General features: G+C 37.7%; 1 protein-coding gene across 1 annotated transcript; it reads right to left on the reverse strand.

Moving 5' to 3' along the window:
* Nucleotides 1-661: 661 nt before the first annotated feature.
* Nucleotides 662-19,871, reverse strand: LOC120782535. The gene is made up of 8 exons (XM_040114865.1): nucleotides 19,588-19,871; nucleotides 7,282-7,329; nucleotides 5,666-5,739; nucleotides 3,070-3,272; nucleotides 2,960-2,987; nucleotides 2,777-2,861; nucleotides 2,484-2,717; nucleotides 662-1,094 (listed from the first exon to the last, which is right to left on the reverse strand). The coding sequence occupies exons 1-8, from the start codon at nucleotides 19,649-19,651 to the stop codon at nucleotides 892-894; spliced, it is 939 nt and encodes a 312-aa protein (XP_039970799.1). The 5' UTR covers nucleotides 19,652-19,871; the 3' UTR covers nucleotides 662-891.
* Nucleotides 19,872-20,588: the final 717 nt, after the last annotated feature.

A 20,588-nucleotide genomic window follows, 5' to 3' on the forward strand; every position in this document is an offset into this window, starting at 1 on the left:
TTAAATTTTTGTTTTTGTTTTTGTTTCATTTTTGTTTTAATATGCGCTATGATTGGTTAAATTTCAACTACAACTATTGACGACGTCGTGTGTAAACATCCCTACAATATACACATAAGTAATACTAATTCCCAGCTACCCGTCCCTTAGGTGCACCCGGCGCCTAAATGTGGGTCAGTGTTTTCCCTGCTGCGCTGTTTTTGTGGCGTCTTACAAAAATTTGGCATCTTTTGAAATCCATTGGAATACTCATATTTGTTGTTGTTGTTGTTTTTGTTTTTTCTTTGTTTTATTATTTCTTTGGCTAGTAATTTGCATCCATTCTGCCATTCCACTCACAGGTCGGTCGATTCGCTTAAACGAAGGCGTTTATAAAATGCAAAAACTCTAAATTGTCACGCAGTTGAGAACGCAACTGAAAATTCGTTCTCCTATTACCCGTAATATTAGTTAACATGTACATAATTCAATATTTCTATAGATCTTGTTTTTTTGTTATTTGTTTACTTTTAAATTTTATTTTAATTTTTTTGCAGTTCGGCTCGTTCTTCGTTCAAGACTCGGGTGCAGCGAAAATGTGAAAATTTATTCCAAAGTACTAGAAGGTGAGTCCATTATTGGCTTTTCTTTCGAGCCCCTGCTAATTAAACTAGTTTTTGGCTTTATTTGTTTTTGTTTTTGTTATTTAACTTATAAGCGTTCAAGTGCCTTTGCACTCGTTTCTAGGGTGGGGTGGTTATATTTTTTCAGTTAAAATGTTTTTGTTGTTATTTTTTTTTTTTTTGAAATTCTTCTTCCTTTTCTTTTCTGCCTCTTTAATGTAGCTCATCCTCTTCCTGTTCCATTGCTTTTTATGGGTCCACATTCTCTTTTGCATAGCAGTGTTTACGCTTAAAATATAAAATCCCCACAATCCATGGCATAGTCGAAGTCCTCACCGCCGAGATCTTCCACGCCGGTCGAATGGAAATCGAAGCCGCCGATATCGGTGTGATAGACGGCGCCACTACATGACGTGTCCACAAGATTGGTGCAGTGCGTGGTGGGCAGTGCGTGTAGGGTAAAAGTGTCCTCACACTGCGACCAAGTGAGACCTGTTGAATGAAGAGTAAGAACGACGGACATTAATGATTTTGGGTAATTCAGAATAGAACTTGGAACAGTATTTTTAGATTTTCAATACCCCAAAAATATTTCAATGAGATTTCTTCAGCAACAACGAGGTTTTCCTATATATGTATATCTTTAGATTTGTGGTCTAAGTATATTTCTTAAAACAGTGTTATCAGTAAGGTTCATTTTTATACTCTCGCAACAAAGTTGCTAAGGAGAGTATTATAGTTTTGTTCACATAACGGTTGTTTGTAAGTCCTAAAACTAAAAGAGTCGGATATAGGGTTATATATACCAAAGTGATCAGGGTGACGGGTAGAGTTGAAATCCGGATGTCTGTCTGTCAGTCCGTGCAAGCTGTAACTTGAGTAAAAATTGAGATATCATAATGAAACTTGGTACACGTATTTCTTGGCTCCATAAGAAGGTTAAGTTCGAAGATGGGCAAAATCGGCCAATGGCGAAAACCGAAAACCTATAAAGTGTCATAACTAAGCCATAAATAAAGATATTAAAGTGAAATTTGGCACAAAGGATCGCATTATGGAGGGGCATATTTGGACGAAATTTTTTTTTGGAAAAGTGGGCGTGGCCCCGCCCCCTACTAAGTTTTTTGTACATATCTCGGAAACTACTATAGCTATGCCAATCAAACTCTATAAAGTCGTTTTCTTCAGGCATTTCCATATACAGTTCAAAAATGGAAGAAATCGGATAATAACCTCGCCCATCTCCCATACAAAGGTTATGTTGAAAATCACTAAAAGTGCGTTAACCGACTAACAAAAAACGTCAGAAACACTAAATTTTACGGAAGAAATGGCAGAAGGAAGCTGCCCCCAGGCTTTTTTTAAAAATTGAAAATGGGCGTGGCGTCGCCCACTTATGGACCAAAAACCATACCTCAGGAACTACTCTACCGATTTCAATGAAATTCGGTACATAATATTTTCTTAACACCCTGATGGCATGTACGAAATATGGGTGAAATCGGTTTACAACCACGCCTTCTTCCAATATAACGCTATTTTGAATTCCATCTGATGCCTTCTCTGTATAATATATACAGAGTTGTACATTAGGAACCAATGATGATAGCGGAATAAAACTTTACACAAATTCGGTATTTGAAAAATATGTAAATGACGGATAATGAAATCTCGATTATCACTACATCATGCGAGAGTATAAAATGTTCGGTGACACCCGAACTTAGCCCTTCCTTACTTGTTTTGTCTTCTTTCTTAATTTTGGTGGTATTTTCGGTAGTAGCTAGCTTCAGTCATTTTTATAAAGCCATTAAATTTCTTTAATACGAAACAATTTTAACAACAACTCTTATACCCTACCTGGAACTTTATTTTACTTACCGCCACTCCACACACCATTCGGCAAAGTGGCCCAGCCCCAACCGTGTCCCCAGGGCAATGCGCAGGCCAAGGCCGGCTTTGAATCGGGTTTTTTACTCAATATGGCAACGGCGGCATCGCTCTTCACCAACGGATCCTGTACGTAGAACGTGCGGTGGTGGGCCAAAGCCGGATGAGCGCTGCTGCTTCTATGCGCCGAAACTTTACGCTGTTTCACCTCCGACGTAGTGGCCGCTAGAATGAAATAAATTACATTTCCATATATTATATTTGATAAAGAAGTTGCAACTTACGCCGAATGCGCACCAGTGGCCGACGTAAGACATTCATAAGATGCGGCTTGTCAACTACGAGCTCAATTTGTGGTGGTGGCGGCAGCTAAAAGTTAATATAAAACAGTTTAAGTTAAACTTTGCCACTTAATGATTTACTTTAAAATTATTGTATATGCATTAAGCCAATGACAATAAACTCACCGTCTTAGTAATGGCGTCAACCCAGTCGCTATGCGTTTGAAATGGAAATGTGTAAAATTTACCACTTATTAGGCTTGTGAAACAGGCTGACTAAATTGACATTTATTTACCTCACTTCCTGTTCTGATTTAGCCAACATCCAGTAGACTTTGGATCGCTTTCTTCTCGAGCCCAACGCAATGAGCTGTGACACACTGCAGCCTTCGGGCAGTGGTGGACGGCGCGGTATTTGACCAGTCCAGTGTGCAATGGCCAACATTTCGGGCGCTTCCTTGACTAGGATTTTACCAGCTGGCGATGACCGGCCGGGTTCCTATATGTAGAAATTTTGCTTCTAGTTATTCGCAGATAAACATCTTTCTAAATAAATAATAAAGTGCTTGATTCTAAACAAATTGTTCGCTAGAGTAATGAGATAATAAAATATGTCAAACAGGGACTGTCTTAACATTTGTTCGTTCTTATAAATGCCGTTTCTGTTTGATGGTTAGTAATTATGAACTAAAATCAAAATTTCTTTTTTAATCATTTTCTTAATCGAAGAATAAACATCCCATACTTTTTTTCGTTCAACTTTAAGAATTTAAGTACAACTTTATTAACTTCAACATCAAATCAAAACTCGGAGAACTGTTCACGTTACAGAGAAAATTATCTCTGTACTTAGTGTGGACAAGGTCTGTGGTCTATGGTCCTGATGCTATAGCAGCCAATAATGCGCAATTTAGATTTCGTCGATTCCATTTTGGTAATTTTGATGTTGAAATTATCGATAAGATAATGGGAATCATCGAGTCCGACTTTTTGCATTGCGCTGGAGCTAAATATGGCACAAAAACCATTTGGAACCACTTAAATAAACCTGGGTACAAAAAGAAGCTCAATTTTTGATTGTCATCGATCGAATCCCCATCTGTAAATCGCGACAAAACGCATCTATTTAGGAAACGGATGGCAGCTGTTGATACGTGGGTCACTTACGATAACGTCAAGCGAAAGTAATTGGATCGATTCGCCGAATCGAAACCAGGAAATTTGGATTGGTGGCATTGACAGGAAATTATCTACCACGACTTGCCACATGATCCTTTCTATTTCTGGTAAAGAATTCGTTCGATTTGCTGAAAATATACTGTATATTTTGACCACTTAGAAAACGAACGCCAACTACAAAGAGGGGATTCACCATTTGCTTTTCACTACGAAAGGTATTCTCCTTCTTTACTGGCGTAGACACCGCTTACGCTGTTATAGCCGAGTCAACAACAGCCCGCCAGTCGTTTCTTTTTTTCGCAATGTGGCGCTAATTGGTGATTTCTTCCATTCGAACGTCAGCGGAACCGCTGTCTTTTAATTCGCTGAACTATGTCAATGTCGTCGTATATCTCATACAGCTCATCGTTCTACCGAATGCGATATGCGGCGTGACTAACGCGCAAAGGACCACAAATATTTCGCAGAGCCTAACTCTCAAAAACCCGTAACGTCGACTCATCACATGTCATGCCTCTGCACCATATAGCTGGACTGGAATAATGAGTGACTTATAGAGTTTGGTTTTTGTTCGTCGAGAGAGGACTTCACTTCTCAAAAGTTATTCTGCGTTAGTTTTCGGGGTCTAACATTGTTTTTGGTGTTAATATTGGTTCCAAGATAGACGAAATTATCTGCGATTTCGAAGTTATGACTATCAACAATGATGTGGGAGACAAGTCGCGAATGCGACGACTGTTTATTTGATGACAGGAGGTATTTCGTCTTGCCCTCGTTCACTGCCAGAAAAACGAAGCAAGTAGTTTTTCTTTATACATTCTAAAGAAAACCGTGACCAATGAAATCAATGTCATCGGTGTACTATACAGCCAGCAGCAGTACACTCTTATAAAAAATGGGATCTCTCTATTTAGTTCTCTGTCTGGAACCTTGTTTGGTATCGAACGGCTGGGGAGGTCCTTCCCGATCCTGACTGAGCTTTTGGTGTTGCTTAACGTCAGTTTAGCGGCATTAATCGATCTTCTTTTCACTGGTATTTTTCAAGATTTGGCGCATGACAAATATCTGCTCAGTTGTTGATTTTCCAGGCCTAAAGCCACACTGATAAAGTCCAATCTGTTTTTTGACGGTGGGCTTTAATCTTTTACACACTACCCTCGATAGAATCTTATATGCGATGTTGAGGAGGCTTATCCCATCGATTGGGAAATGGGATCGCCTTCTCCTGGCGTTATGCTTTCACTGGCATTCAGCAAGCTGGAGGAGTGTTCTCTCCATAATTTTGGTATGCTCTGTGCATCAGTCACTAGATCACTTTTGGGGGTTCCATAGAAGTATGCTCCGGTCTTGAAAGGTATCACCTTCGCGAATTTGATTAAACCAACCTAGAGAAGCATTCGTGTACTTCAGGAAACGTTCAAAATTCAATATTTATTATTTTGACCTTATGTGTATTTGACCTGAATCGGATCTTAAAAATAATAGATTTCTTTATACTGATGAAGGAGCTTTATCACCATTGAGTCCTAATATACCTAAAAACCCTAACCGTCATAAGGCTTATTCATTCAATTTCACGCAGGATTACTTTGATTGAGTTCATTCTAAACTTTTTAACTTGTGACACTTATATTTATATGCTGTTGAAGTATTATATAGTATGTACATATTTATGTAGCTTTATAATTTTTCACAACGGTTAATCGAACTTACCGTAAACCAAGCCATTGTTGAATCATCATACAGCACGACCCATTCCTCGGCCCATCGATTCCACAGTAATTGCTCTAAAACGTAAAGATATTTACAGTAGGATAAAAAAGTATTAGAAAATGGACGCGAATTTCAGAAACTCTTGTCATTGACTCCTTAACGCTGAAGGTCAACCACTTTTGCTTACAAAAACAAGAGAAAACATTGCAAATGTAATTAATGTGCCTACTCAAGTATGTGGCACGCTGGAGACATTTGCACATACGTACATATTTGGTACATATGTATGTGTGTATGTATGAAGTTAGTACGTATGTATGTATGTATGTATGCATATATACCAGCTGCCGCCCACAAGCACAGACGTCAACTTGCATTACCCAGCATTAGCATGTAGCTTAAGCTGCGGGGAGGGAACGATTTTTAGGTAAAATTATGAAACCATACAAGTGAGCACTTCACACACACACACACAAACACATTTATACATGCAAATGGAAACGCATGTGAGCGTATGCTATATAAATACATACTCAACATGTGCCACCAATGCATATATGTATGTATTTACATACATATGTATGTGTGTTTGTTTGTATGTATGTTGCTTGGTATGTAAATTCGTTAGTGTATCAAACGCCTTTTTTGCGGCATTAAGATTCTTGAAAATTTAAATGCGCTTACAAATGTAATCTGCACCATCATCATCGCCATCAGCAACGGCACAAGCAACAGCCGTCGCAGCAGCAGCAGTGGCAGCAACAGCAAAAGCAATCATGCCAATGCCATCATCATAAACGACAGGGACACCGACAACGACAACAACAACAACGCAAACGCCAACATCAGCGGCAGGCGGCCCTTAAAAGCCTTCACCAAAGCGCACAGCCTCCACACCAACCACAAGTGTGTGGGGGTGGTGGATGAGGCAAGGGAGGTGCTTGAGCAGCGGTGTAACCGAATGCGGCATTGCGTCGCTTTACCCCATGGGGCTGCCACTTAGTGCGCGCTTTGGAAATTCAAGCCATTGTCTGTGCGCGTCGGAAGGAAGGAATTGCTGCGTCATGTCAATGTGTATTGCACTTATGCTGATTTAGCAAATTGTCGCAAAATCCTGCAAAATTGTATATGACACAGACAAAACCAAAAAAAAAAGTTTTCAAAAAGGAATAAAGAAGGCACACATCTACATACATGTACTATGAGGCTACGATTGGTAATTTTAGTTTCGAGATGCTACTCTGTGGTATCAGTTGGCAAAGCAGTAAAGCCCTGCGCTGGCACTCACTTGCAATCTACATACAGTTATGTTTGCATGTGTGTGTTTGTAGTCATTTGTGTGGCATTAGGCCATGAATCGATTGATATGATAAAATGTTACAAGCATTTCTTCTGCGCGTAATACTTGGTGCTACCCCAAGTGACTAAAGTGTTTTCCAATTTGTTATTACTTCTGCCTTGTTGTTGTTATTTGTAACAGAAGGCTTATTATTTCATCTAAAATGAAGTCTGCAATTTCTATTTAAGTCACTTTCAGCCATGTTAGCGTCGCTCCTCTATACTATATAAATGAATTGCCTAGTACTTTACTCTGGACTCCACCTTTGTTTACTCACTTTTGTAACGCAACAAGTATCCTCCTTTGATCTGTTTCCCAACTGTGCCTGTAAAGAGAGTGAAACAACTATAATTACTACTTGGAATTGTAGCTTTGAAAAATATAAAATTATTAATGAGCAGTTTCGAAATATTTGTAAAGGGTGTTTTTTAAACGTAAAAAATTTTATACCGAATATGCAGTACAAAAACCAGTGAAGTAGTATATTATGGCTTCGTTATCAGACATTTTATGACATTTGATATTTTAAGATCGTAACTACGTCTTATGAAGACAATGTTGTCGGTTCAATTTTATATAACTTTTTTCAGTATAGCAGGCCTTATCATTACACGTTATGACCCCCATCCATGGTACTTCTTTAAAAAATACAACTAGGACTAACAGAAAGTTTATAAAACCTGAGCATACTTTTGTAGAACCCCGAGAAGTGATCTGTTGTCTGATGCTCAGAGCATACTAAAGTTATGGCGGGAATACTTCTCTAGCCTGCTGAATACCAGTGAAAGCATAACACCAGGAGAAGACGAACTCAATTCCCCAATCAATGACGATATTGCGAACGTTCCATTGCCCGACCTTGAAGAAGTTCGTATAGTAATTAGCCGTCTGAAGAACAACAAAGAGATGGGGGCTGATGGATTGCCGATCGAACTATTCAAATACGGCGGCGAAGAACTAATAAGGAACATGCATCAACTTCTTTGCAGAATATGGTCGGACGAAAGCATAAGCATGCCCGGCAATTTGAATTTAAGTGTGCTCTGCTCAATCCACAAAAAGGGAGACCCCACAATCTGCACCAACTACCGTAGGATAAGCGTCCTTAACATCGCATACGAGTATAAGGTTCCTTCGAGTGTATTGTGTGAAAAATCAAAGCCCACCGCCCACAAGTTGATTGGACTTTATCAATGTGATTTCAGGCCTGGAAAATCAACAACTGACTAGATTTGCACGAAGCGCAAAATCTTGGAAAACACCCGTGAAAGGAGGATCGACACATACCACCTCTTCGTCGATTTTAAAGGAGGTGCCTTTTCGGCGCTATGCCTGAATTTGGTATCCCCGCAAAACTAATACGGCTGTGTAAAGTGATAAATCGGCATTACGAGTTTTCGAGAGAAAGTTTCTGCGTAAGATATATGGTGTTTTGCGCATTGGCAAAGGCGAATACCGCTGTCGATGGAAAGAAGAGCTGTACGAGGTACATATACGATGACATTGACGTAGTTCGGCAAATTAATTGACAGCAGCTATACTACTCATGTCGTCCGAATGGATGAAAACACTGTGGTAATCCATTTATAGTCCTTTAGTCAGAAATTTTTTTGTAAATATAATATTTTTCAATGTAGAGGAATCATCGAAAGGTGAAATGGTGATGTCAATGTTTAATGTTAGTTTATACTTTAAAAACTAATTACCAAACTTCTATTAAAAATATCTCTCCAACAAAACGGTGTGATATCACACGATCTTTGTAGCCAATCGACCGGCCCAAAAATCTGTTGATTGATGCCATGTCTAGAAAGTGACGTCGTCTTGTTGAAACCAAATGTCGCCAAGATCACGAGCTTCAAGCATGAAATACTCGGTTATCATGGCGCGATAACGGTCGCCATTTACGGTTACGTTCTTACCGGCACATTTTGGAAGAAATATGGACGGCTGATTCCACCGGCCCCAACCACACCAAACCGTTGTTTTTTCTGGATGAAATGGCAGCTCTTAAATCTCTTTAGGTTGCTCTTCTTACTGAAATTGAGCCAGAAATGGAGCTGAATAAAATTTGGCTCGAAAACATCGGTTCTTTTAAAGCGAAGCGATGTCGCTTGAGTCTGCTGCTATATTTTTTCAGGCGTGTTGTATTCGGTCGAATATTATCCAATAAAAAATGCTCTGCCTCAAAATGGGCGATGGTGAGTGGAGCGCGCGAAACTCATTCTTTACAGAACTTGAATTCTCGTAATGATATATAATATTCAGTCGTAAGTCTTTTCATGTTGAAATGCTAAATAAATCTGTACAAAAATAACATAACAGCTTGATATACGACTCAACCATGACATGTCAAAAAAGGCTATTGAAAAAGTACCTCTACTTGGATTACCCGTTACATATTTATCACGAGTTTTGAACGTAGAACATTTCTATTGACTTCTCCATAAAAAAGAATAATATTTCCAAACGTGATTCGTCTCTGGATTATCAAAGTGTTTCGGCCTATTTTTAATTCCAAGAGAAATGCGATTAATCATATTCTTTAAAGGCGCATTCGTATTATTATGCAATTAAGAGATCGATATCATTCGTTACCAGCGGGTAATTTTTTTCTCACAGTTTCAAAAATCTTTAGCGCTGGATTTAAAATTGTTGATTGTTTGATAGGGGAATGCTTTAGAATGAAGAAAGGTTTTTTTCTCGAAAGTATAGCCAAATATTTGAATTAAATTTTAATAATCTGAACAGGATATATTAAGTTTGATGCGAAATTTGAAACACCCAGAAGGAAGCGAGGACGAGTAGATTTCCGTCTGTCTGTATATACGCGAACTAGTCTCTCAGTTTTTCAGATATTCATTTGAAACTTTGCATACCTCCTTTTCTCCATAAAGAGCTACGCAAATAGCTGCCATACAAACTGAACAGTCGGAGTAGCGGTATTTTCCGTTGGGTGGCCTTCGGCCGCGCTTTATTTTTATTTGTGAAGGGCATTACAACTTCGTTGCAACTGAAGTAAATGTTGTTTAATTTCAAAAAGACCTTTAAAATAATTGTGTAAAATATCTCAAATGTTTGCAGTGTCATATCTATCAATTCAGTACGGTACTTCTACATCCGCCACAACAGCGTCGGAAATCTCATTTCACTGAATTATTGCCAAGCAATTTAATTACAGTTGTTATTGTTGTACACACTGAAGCGGTACCAACCAATTTCGATTCAATTAATATGCGCCCACATAATAATCACATATCCTTGTAAATGTATCAATTTTGAAGGCAACGCTGGCGCTAACGAATTGCGGCTACGTTCCGATTCCTTTCAGCCGTCGCAATCAAGCGTGTCTGCCATTGCGCTCCGTCTGCTCTGGCCACAAGCACTCATCGCATCACTCAAGTGGTGAATATTCAGTGAAAGTTAAATTGCAACGCTGCTGCGCAAGTGTTAGTCAAGAAGAAGCGACACACACACACACAAACATCCATACATACAAGTATATCTGAGCGTATAAAATGACGTTGCGAACAACAACGGCGGCGCTTGACAGCGGAGCGGGATAAGGAGGACATATGAAAGACGTTGGCTTATCCTTCGCTGTTACGCTTCACTGGCGTCACCCAATATCATTTATGGTAAAATTTATCTACCAATAATTACATGCTCTTGATCCGCAATAGTTGCACAAACACTCACTCACATACCCACACATACATACATTTGTATATTTGTATGCATAAGTATAGTGTTGCATGGCATACACCTACGCGCTCAAGCTCTACACGCCTGCACGTCTGTCCGTCCGACCAGTGTGAACCCTGCCAAGCGTGCGTCTGTGAACGTGTGTCTGCCACTATGACTGTATGTATATATATTTATACATATATATGTTCATACATATGTACATACTTGCATGTGCATATCGCCGCAGTAACGGAAAAAACGAAAAAACGCTTTCCACCAAACGTTTTGCGCATCACTGCACTCACTTTCCTCCGTCCGTTTGCTCAATCGTCCAGCAGTCTTCCATTCAGCCAAGCTGCATTTCATTCCCCCCAACACCTACATACTCCCGGCTCAACCTTTGAATCCATTAGATTGTCTGGCATCATAAAAGCCACCCTGGGCTCCTACCAAAAGCGTTTTACGATTTCACATGACACACAAGACCCAACGCGACCCGACCCGACCCGACCACCACCTCGCTGTTGCACTCGCTCCCAACGGTGGGCCATCAAACGCGAACAAATGCAAGCAAGCACCCACACATGAACGTAGAGACACACACATCCGATGCCATCGCTCATATGGCGACGAGCTTGCACGAGAGCTTCGAATGGCAGGAATGTGAGACCGAGCGATTCAGCTGCAGACAGATTACAAGTGTCGCTGCAACGTTTGCTGAAGGACGCTGGGGAAATGCTGATGAAGAAAACTGCAACTGAAACATCTTCATTGCGAGTAAGTTTATATATATGTATGTGTGTGTTCTTAGCAAAACACATTCATAAAATCCTAGCACTCTTGTCGGCAGAGAACTGGGTTACATAGATTCATATATAGCAGTACATATGTACATATATGCATGGGAATGCATATTTGAGAAATGTACTTGCCAGCAGAGAATATCTGCATCACATAGTATGAGGAGAGTTGAAAGAGTTTGCGACAGGAAAGGTTTAAAATGAATTATTGAATTATTTTTTCCTCTTCATCGAAATGTTTGTGTAACATTTATGAGGCTCTCAGGTGTTTCAAAGAATTTGCATTTAACCTAAAAAAGTTTTGGAAATGGTTGACTTGGAGATTACACTTTCTTGTAAAAATGTTTAAAGCTTTCGGTTGCTATGCCGAAGTGATTTGGGTACATGATCTCCACCTTCACCTACATATATGGTTCAGTTACAAGCTCCAGCAAAAGCTCTATTCAAAAATTGTGATAGAGAAAGCTAGATCTCCGAATGTGTGTATTTATATTTGGAGCCTATGAGGAACGGTCTAAAACTTACCTAACCAATGCAGATATGACAGCTTGGTTACTATCCACAGATATAACGGTAAGTCCAGCCAATCCAAACTGACTAAGAAGAAATTTTTTTTTTGAAATAGTGGACTTCCCCCGAGAGAAGACTTAAATCTGAATTGAAGAAGTTTGCAATAAAATAATAATATAACGGGTTCTTTCATAAGGTCGCTACAAACGATGAAATTTTTTATTTTTGTAAAAGTATGAAAGTCGATTTCTTTTGCATGGCCACTATGGACACGCTTGCCGAAGTCCAGACGTTGAATACAATTTTCGACGGTTTTCATGCATAAATCGGCCACTGCAATTTCACGTTCGATATTCGTACGAAGTTCTTCAATCGTTACTGACTTGTTGGCATAGAAAATAGACGTAGCCCCACAGGAAGTAGTCTAACGGCGTCAAATCGCACGAACGAGGGGGTCAATTGACTGGACCTTTTCGTGAGAGAACACGTTCACCAAACTTGGTTTCCAGTAAATCGATTGTGACATTTACTGTGTGGCTAGTGGCGCTGTCCTGCTGGAACCACATATTGTCCCTGTCCATGTCATTCAATTCGGGCCAAAAATATTATATACTATATATGTATGTACATACATTATTGAATACTTCATTCTTAAAATTGAGGCCACTGACTCCGAGTTTCGGTAGTAAATTTTAATAATTTTGACTAGTTAACCTTACTGAAAAGAAATGTAAAAAAACGGGAAAAATATGGCGTCATTTGCTGTCCCTATCGGTTTACTTTTTTAGTTTTCTAAAAACCCTATATACATATATGTATATACATAATATATCTATTATTACAAATAGGCTTGAAGCCTGTAGAGATGTCATTATGTGAATAATAAATATATAAACGAAATACACCTATGTATATAGTATATAAAATATAAATTCCCGTTATCATTATAATTTCATCAAATTATTCGTATATTCTAAGTATTTCAAAAAACGACTGGTTTGGAGTCCCGATAATGGATTTTGCAAAAATAATTGTATTAGACAACCAAATAGTCGAAGAATTTGAATAGAATATGAATTCGTGATAGATATGGTAAATTCGTAATTCCAACAGGGCCCATCAGTGAGTCGACATATGAATTCGCATGAGGTTTTAAGCTTTCGTATGAATGACCAAAGGGGCGATGACGATTACGCTGAAGTGCTGTGTCTGTCTGCTGTCGTATACTCATAAGAGTAAAAAAGGTGGCTAAATACTCAGAGCTGCACAACGGTGACCTCGAAATAATCAAGCTAAGACTGTGCAAATCAAATGTCAAAAACTTGAGGCATGCATGAAGCGTTCGCGATTAGAAGCACTCCAGAAGAGCTACTCAGAAATAATATTCACAAAGAATGTGGATTGCGCATCCTTTAAACGCTGAATTATGTATTTGTGTGAGCGATTTCATTAGAAACGGCTATGCATTCGCTACTGATTAAAAGTGCTTAGCTTTACAAACGCAAACGCTTAAAACATCTACATATTAAGAACTTTCTAAAGAAAACTATTTAATAAAAAAATTTCATTAAATTTTGTGTGCGGCGTCAAATTTCTGGTACCAAAACGTTCAGGATGTTGGAAAAAGCCCTGGTGATGATTGATCACAAACAAGTGTTTCTGACTGGTTCAAGTTATTCAAAGAGGGTCGAGAACGCGTTGACGACGAACCGTTAATGAAATAAAGGAATTGAGGCTTGAGAATCGACGATCTTATTCGCATCGTTGGAAAATCGGAAGGTTCGGTGAAAACAATTTTGAAAGATCATTTGGGCTTAAGAAAAGTGAAAGCATGTTTGGTTGCGTTAACGTCTATGAAACAATATTTTCCAACTACCAGGTTGTCATAAAACGTATTATTACTGGCAATAAGTATTGGATCTATGCTCACGACCTCGACGCAGACAATAAATCGGCAGAATATCGTCAAATCAGGTCGAAAATCAAGGTTATGTTGACCGTGGTGTGGTGCACTCCGAATTCCTCCGACCAGCCAAAATGTCAACAAGAAATACTAGTTGAGTATTATGCGTAATTTGCGCGACACTTTTCGTATACGAGTATTATGGTACGGCAACTATTGGTTTTGGATTCTTCATGAGTTTTTCGCCAAATTTTAACCAATATCGTGCCGCAACCACAGTATTCGCCTGATTTAGCTCGGTGTGACTTGTGACTATTCAGCAAACTCAAGCGACCGTTACGAGGCAACCGTTTTGAGTCAATTTGAAATATGAATGGCTACTCGCGTTTTCGGAAGTTGATTTTAAAAACTGTTTCGAATATAGGAAAAAACGTTGGCACAAGTATATTTGGCCAAGAGGCAATACTTTGAGGGGGACGACATTGATTTTAGAGAATATATTAAGAATTTTAAAATTATTAGTAGTACCATTTGAACCCCCTTTTCAGCAACCGCATCTCGTCGAAAGGGTTTTCCATTCTTCTTCTTTCTTATGCTACCATATTTAATTTTATGAAGGGCTTTTAAATGCGAGGAAGGCAAATATCGCTCGTGCAGCTCAAGTTTTTAAATATTAAATATTCATTATCTAGAAATTGTTTTCTGAATTCTTCGCTACTTTAATTTTCCTCTTAAAACATTTCTAAATTATTTGCATGATTTTTACATCTAATTAAATTTAATTCAATTTTTGAAAGTTTTGAGAATATTCTGTACATTGATTTAAATAGTATATACTATATAATTTTTAAAGAATTCCTTTCATTTGCCACGTAAGTTACCTTTTATATTTTGGGATGCAACCCAACTCACAACTGAATCGTAAAATTTGATATTTTTGACTATGTATAACAACTCAGAACTTTAAATATTCGCGCACACTTTCGCGTGATTATTTTTGTAACTTTCGACGTGGATTAACTCAGCAACAGTGCATCGATGAGCTTAGTTCAGCTTTTGGCCATGAAGCTCCATTAGGGGCCAGTAAGTATCGATGGTATGGTGAATTCAATCGAGGTTGTAAATCACTCCAAGACGGATTTCGTGAAGGTCGTTTGAAATCAGTTGTTCTTCCGGAAACTATTGATGGTGCGCGGAAAAACTTATACTGCAAGATCGTCATGGCACCAGACTTTCAATTTTGCAAGAAAATTTTAATGCAAAAAAAATATGTTCACGTTAAATTCTAAACAACTTGCCAAACGCTCCAAAAAAGGCTCGTGTGGATTGGTTAAAAAAAATACGATAGGGGTGCTTCGAAGCACGTCTATGGCACCGTGAAAGATGAAGAATCTTAAATTTACGCATAAACCCTAAAGTATAGTAAACAGCCGTCGACTTGTATGGTTGTTTCAAGATGGAAAAACTAGTCATCCCGCAACCATACTACTAAAACAACACGGAGTTGTAAATTCTGAGTGGTACAAATCATTTGTTAGCCAGTTGTCTTTCAAGAAATTAGGAAACACAACTACTGGCGCCGAATGACGTTTCTTCCCCGAACATAAAAATTAAACTAAAAGGTCAACAATTTTCATCACCTGAAGAGGCGTTTGATGCGTTGAGAATGCATTTTTTGGTTCTCTAATACCGAATTATTAAAGGCAAATAAAGCAGCCAGCTTTAGCCAAAAGGAGTATAATTGTATTATAATATGTATGTATAATCGGACTATTATAAATCTAAGTGTTCCTCTCTATGACAAATAGTGTCGCTGGTGAAAAATTTGCCTCAAGCAAAGATTGTTAAAAACGATTGTCCCATTTTGTTTTTTTTTTGCCAGACTCCACTATTTCTATAAAAGTGTTATTCTGAAATTACCATATTACCCTCAAACTGGCAACAAGTTATTGAGCAAAACTGTGCATGTTTGATCCTTTAGAAGACTATACATACATCTCGTTTTATAACCCGTTCATATTTTTTCTCTGTGTTTTATTTATGCAATATAAAAATAAAAAATACTATTAAAATTGCACAAACAAAATGTAAACAAGAAAAAACGTTAACTTCGGCTGCACCGAAGCTAATATACCCTTCACAGGTGTATTTCTTTTAGTAACTATGTGTCCAGTTTGTATGGAAGCTATATGCTATAGTAATCCGATCTGAACAAGGATCGGAGATTGTGTTATTACCGTAGGCAGTAATCCATGTCAAATTTCGTGAAGATACCACGTCAAATGCGAAAGTTTTCCATACAAGCCCTTCATTCCGATAGTTCGGTTTCTATGGCAACTATATGCTATAGTAAGCCGATCTGAACAATTTCTTCGTTTATTACATAATTATCTTAAAAAATAACCTGTGCCAACTTTTGTGAAGATACATTGTCAAATGTGAAAGTTTTCCATACAAGAAATTGATTCCGATCGTTCACTTCGTATGACAGCTATATGTTATAGTGGTCCGATATCGGTCGTTCCGACAAATGGGCAGCTTCTTGAAGAGAAAATGACGTTAACAAAATTTCAAAACGATACCTTAAAAACTGAGGGACTAGTTCGCATATGTACAGACGGATGGACGGACGGACGGACACACGGGCATGGCTAAATCGACTCAGCTCAACATACTGATCATTTATATATATGTATACTTTATAGGGTCTCCGACGCTTCCTTCTGGGTGTTATAAACTTCGTGACAAACTTAATATACCCTGTTCAGGGTATAAAAATAAATTATGAAAATCCCTTACAAACACCCACAATAGTAATTCCAAGTAATTTTAATTGTTTTCACACAAATATTTTGTTAAATCACTAACATTTCCCTAAGTACGTTATAATAAATGGACGCCCGAGAATGAACCTTCTGCGAAATTAATCCGCAATAATTCGCAATTTAAGCTTCACATCTTTGGCAAATTGAATTGGTAGCTTTACGTTTAGTGCAGAATGCCATTTCGTTATTTGCTTAGCAATTTCACTGCAACTATTAACTGTCTTTATTTTAGACTTAAACGCTGCTGGGATGACTGCCCGAGGGTGCTTGCACCCTTAGGGGTCATTACTTGTACAAAGGAGCTAAGATATTCGGTCCATGTTGATTTGACTGTCAAAAGAAAACAACAACAACTACACCATTTTAATCCACAAGCTGCCGTACAATCACGAACGCAACACACGCTCCCTCAGTGACACAAGCTTTTCCCACGAATATTTGCAATGAACTTTCTTTTTATTTTTCTTTTCATATGTATGTATGCACGTGCATAAAATGTTAATAGTGGTGTTAGTGTGAGTGCGTGTGTGTGTTGAACACTGCACTAACTACGCTGAACTTGCTGCACTTTAATTCGTGCTCGATAAATGCAGCAGATAAGAAAGGTTAGCTGGTCCAGAACCAACATCACAACGCATCAAGTGAAGCATTTAAAATGTTAGTAAAGACTCACATACATATACACACACACACATTCGAGCTTTCCAATCAGTTTATACACACTTAACCCCTCACAGATATACTACTTTTATATACCCGCTGATTTATAAATATGTATATACCTATGTATGTATATGTATGCGTGGCAACCCCGAACCTCAAAAAATCCAGCGCACACTCGTGAATGTATAATAAAATGTACGTGCGTGCTCGCTTGCATGTGTTAGTGCTTCGCACCAAAACACGACAAATCGTTGAATTCATTGAGAAAAATAAAGTCTTGAATCGGTGGCATTGCAGAGAAGCTGTAGCAGCAGCAACGCCACCTCCAACCCAGTCAGAGCATTTAACTCAGCATAATGCTTTCGCTTGTGTGTGTGTAGGTGCCTGTACGTGATGTGCTCACACAAGTACAGTAAAACATATAAAAGACGCACAGCCGAAAGCTCTCAAGTGAAGCTTGATAAACGTTCAGTGTGGTTTCCGACGTGGAAGCTTTGAAAAGTTGTAACTCCGGCAAATAAGCTAAACAATCGCATTGTTTTATAACTTTCATACAATTTATTCGTTATTTATATAATGTAGTAATATTGAAAAGTAATCGAAATTAGGTTTTGTGATAAAAGAACTCAATATTGCCCAAAGCAATCAACACTCGAAGAAATATTTCTCAAAAAATTAAAAAATTATGCGCGATTTGTCTAAAAGTCATTTAAAAATATAAAAGTATTATACACTATTGAAATAAGAGAAAAACTTAGATGAAAGCCATATTTATACTTTTCCAATAACTATCATACCAAAATTTTTCTAATAAGTTCAATTTCGAATTTAGAAGACAATTTTATTGACTTTTGAGACTAACTTCGAAAAACGGAGAAATTGTTCTAGTTACTTATTACTTAATATTTCGAAAAATTAATATGTCCCAATACCCAAAAAGAGTCAATTTTTCCGTTAAGAGTTATCGGCTATAAATTCACATTTCATTACAAAGTATTTATTTTTGGTTGAAAATACTCAATATTGATATTATGAGCTGCAATTAAGTATTTAAAATATGTAAGATATTTTTTTGTTGTTGTTTTCTGTTTTTGTTCCAAACATTTTGATATTGAGCTTTCACTTTAGCTCCAGAAAACTTAATTTAAGCTTAAAATTCAACACATATTCCAAATATTTACCATAAATATTTGTATAAAGATAGACCCCTCTGTCAAATCATGACTTTTAAGCTTTTATGAAAGCTCCTAAGCTCCAACATAAAGCTTTACACCTCTTATTTTTTTATCTTATCTTATTTTAATTGTAGATTCGAATACTTAGCATAGATGAAGAAGATATTCCTTAATTGTAAAATCATAATTTTTAAGCTTTTATAAAAGATTCTTAGATCCAGCTCCAGAAAGAATAATATAAGCTTAAACTTTAACGCATATTCCGAAAATTAACCATCGATACTTTTAGAAAGATATTTCGTTTTGTCAAATCAAAACTTTTAAGCTTTTATGAAAGCTCCTTAAATACAACATAAAACTTCTTAACAAATTTATATTCGTAGTTGCGAAAGTTAAATATAGATATTTTTAAAAAAATATATTCCTTATTTTCAAAAACATAATTTTTAAGCTTTTATGAAAGCACCACCCTTTTATGCTTTTATGAAAGCTCCTAGTTCCAACATAAAACTTACTAACAAATATCTATTCGTAGTTCCGAAAGACTGTTAAAATCAAAATGTTTAAGCTTTTATGAAAGCTCCTGAGAACCAACTTTAAGCTTCTTACCAAATTTCTATTCATAGTAGATACAGCATAAAGTCTCTGAACAAAATTCTATTCGTAGTTCCGACTGATAAGTATAGATAATTTTAAGAAGTATTCTTAATTTTTAAAAATAATTTTTAAGCTTTTATAAAAACTCTTAGACCCCATATAAAGCTTCTTATCAAATTTATGTTCGTAGTTCCGAAAACTAAGCATGAATCATTTTATAAAAATATTTCTTTATAACAAATCATCACTTTTATGCTTTAGGGCTCTTAAAATTTGATTTAATACTAGTTCATTTTACTGGTAACCCACTGTACAAATGTGCTTGTATATTCGTGCATCCACCACGCCACGCCACCTCCTAGCCCAACCCAAAACACTTTAACCAAGGTCTCCTATACCAAAAACACTTTCACTTGTACTCACCCGTTGGTTGTTGTGTATTCACTGTTGAGTTTCGTGGCTTCACTTTCGAACACATGGAGAACATCTTTGGCAGCTTTAATGTCTACTTTCAGGCGTTTCGTTTATTGTTTGCTAGTCGCTCGTTTCTCGAAATCAAATGGAATATTATCGACGCTCACTTAAAAATTTCCTCAGCTTAGAAAATATTGCATTTTATTTAAACGCTATTAATTTGTCGGATTTTTTTACGTAAAATTCTTTAAAAAATAATTGTCGCTTTTCACTAATTTAGTTTTTTATTTTTGTTTTTATTTATGTATATGTGTATAATATTTTTGTGGTTGCAAATTTTATAAAAATTATAGTTGCTTTGTGCGCAAATGATGTCACGGTTAGTAAGTCAGCGACGACAATGACGCTGCTATCCGCTCGCGTGCGCTGCTGCCTTTTATATGAATTGCGAAAAAAAAATGTTTTTCTTTGCTGACTTCTCTGCGAACAACACTTTTGTTGGCAACTTCGTTTGCGGAAGCACAACTACAAAGCTGCTGTAAAGGCTGTTAATGAAGACTGATAATGAAATGCTCGTTTATCACTGAAATGTCACTCAAAGAATGTGGCGCAGCGAAAGCAATAACACGAAAATAATGGAAACGCTTTAAGCGAAAACGCGCTTAATTATTAAACAGTACGTCAAGTGCGCGCTTCGTCTTCTTTTATTTTCACTTTATATTACTCGATGCCTTTAAGCATCGCATTGGTGTGTGCGCTGAAGACAATCGCCTGATAGTGTAGCGCTAATGTTTGCTTTGGTCCCGTATTCTTTAACCCACTGTGCACCTTTGCTGCGTGTTGTTGGCTACGCGCTGCTGCTCGCTGGTCGTTCGCTCTTATCAGTGGTCAAAATGGTAGTGGTCGACGCCAGCCTCGTCTTCTGCTGGTCAAGGTACTGGCTGCTACCACTGATAGCTCGTTGGCGCTGTTGTCTGCCGTTTTAGAGTGCTTGCTTGATAGCTAGCTTT

The sequence above is a fragment of the Bactrocera tryoni genome, chromosome 1 (genome assembly GCF_016617805.1).
Source record: "Bactrocera tryoni isolate S06 chromosome 1, CSIRO_BtryS06_freeze2, whole genome shotgun sequence".
Taxonomy (NCBI): Eukaryota; Metazoa; Arthropoda; class Insecta; order Diptera; family Tephritidae; genus Bactrocera; species Bactrocera tryoni.

Excerpts from the sequence above, each read along its gene's own strand:
- LOC120782535 (XM_040114865.1), bottom strand. The coding sequence starts at position 19,651 with ATGTTCTCCATGTGTTCGAAAGTGAAGCCACGAAACTCAACAGTGAAT. Across the intron at positions 7,330-19,587 it reads GAATACACAACAACCAACGG|GCACAGTTGGGAAACAGATC; the intron begins GTGAGTACAAGT and ends CTCTCTTTACAG. Across the intron at positions 2,862-2,959 it reads TTGACGCCATTACTAAGACG|CTGCCGCCACCACCACAAAT; the intron begins GTGAGTTTATTG and ends ATTAACTTTTAG.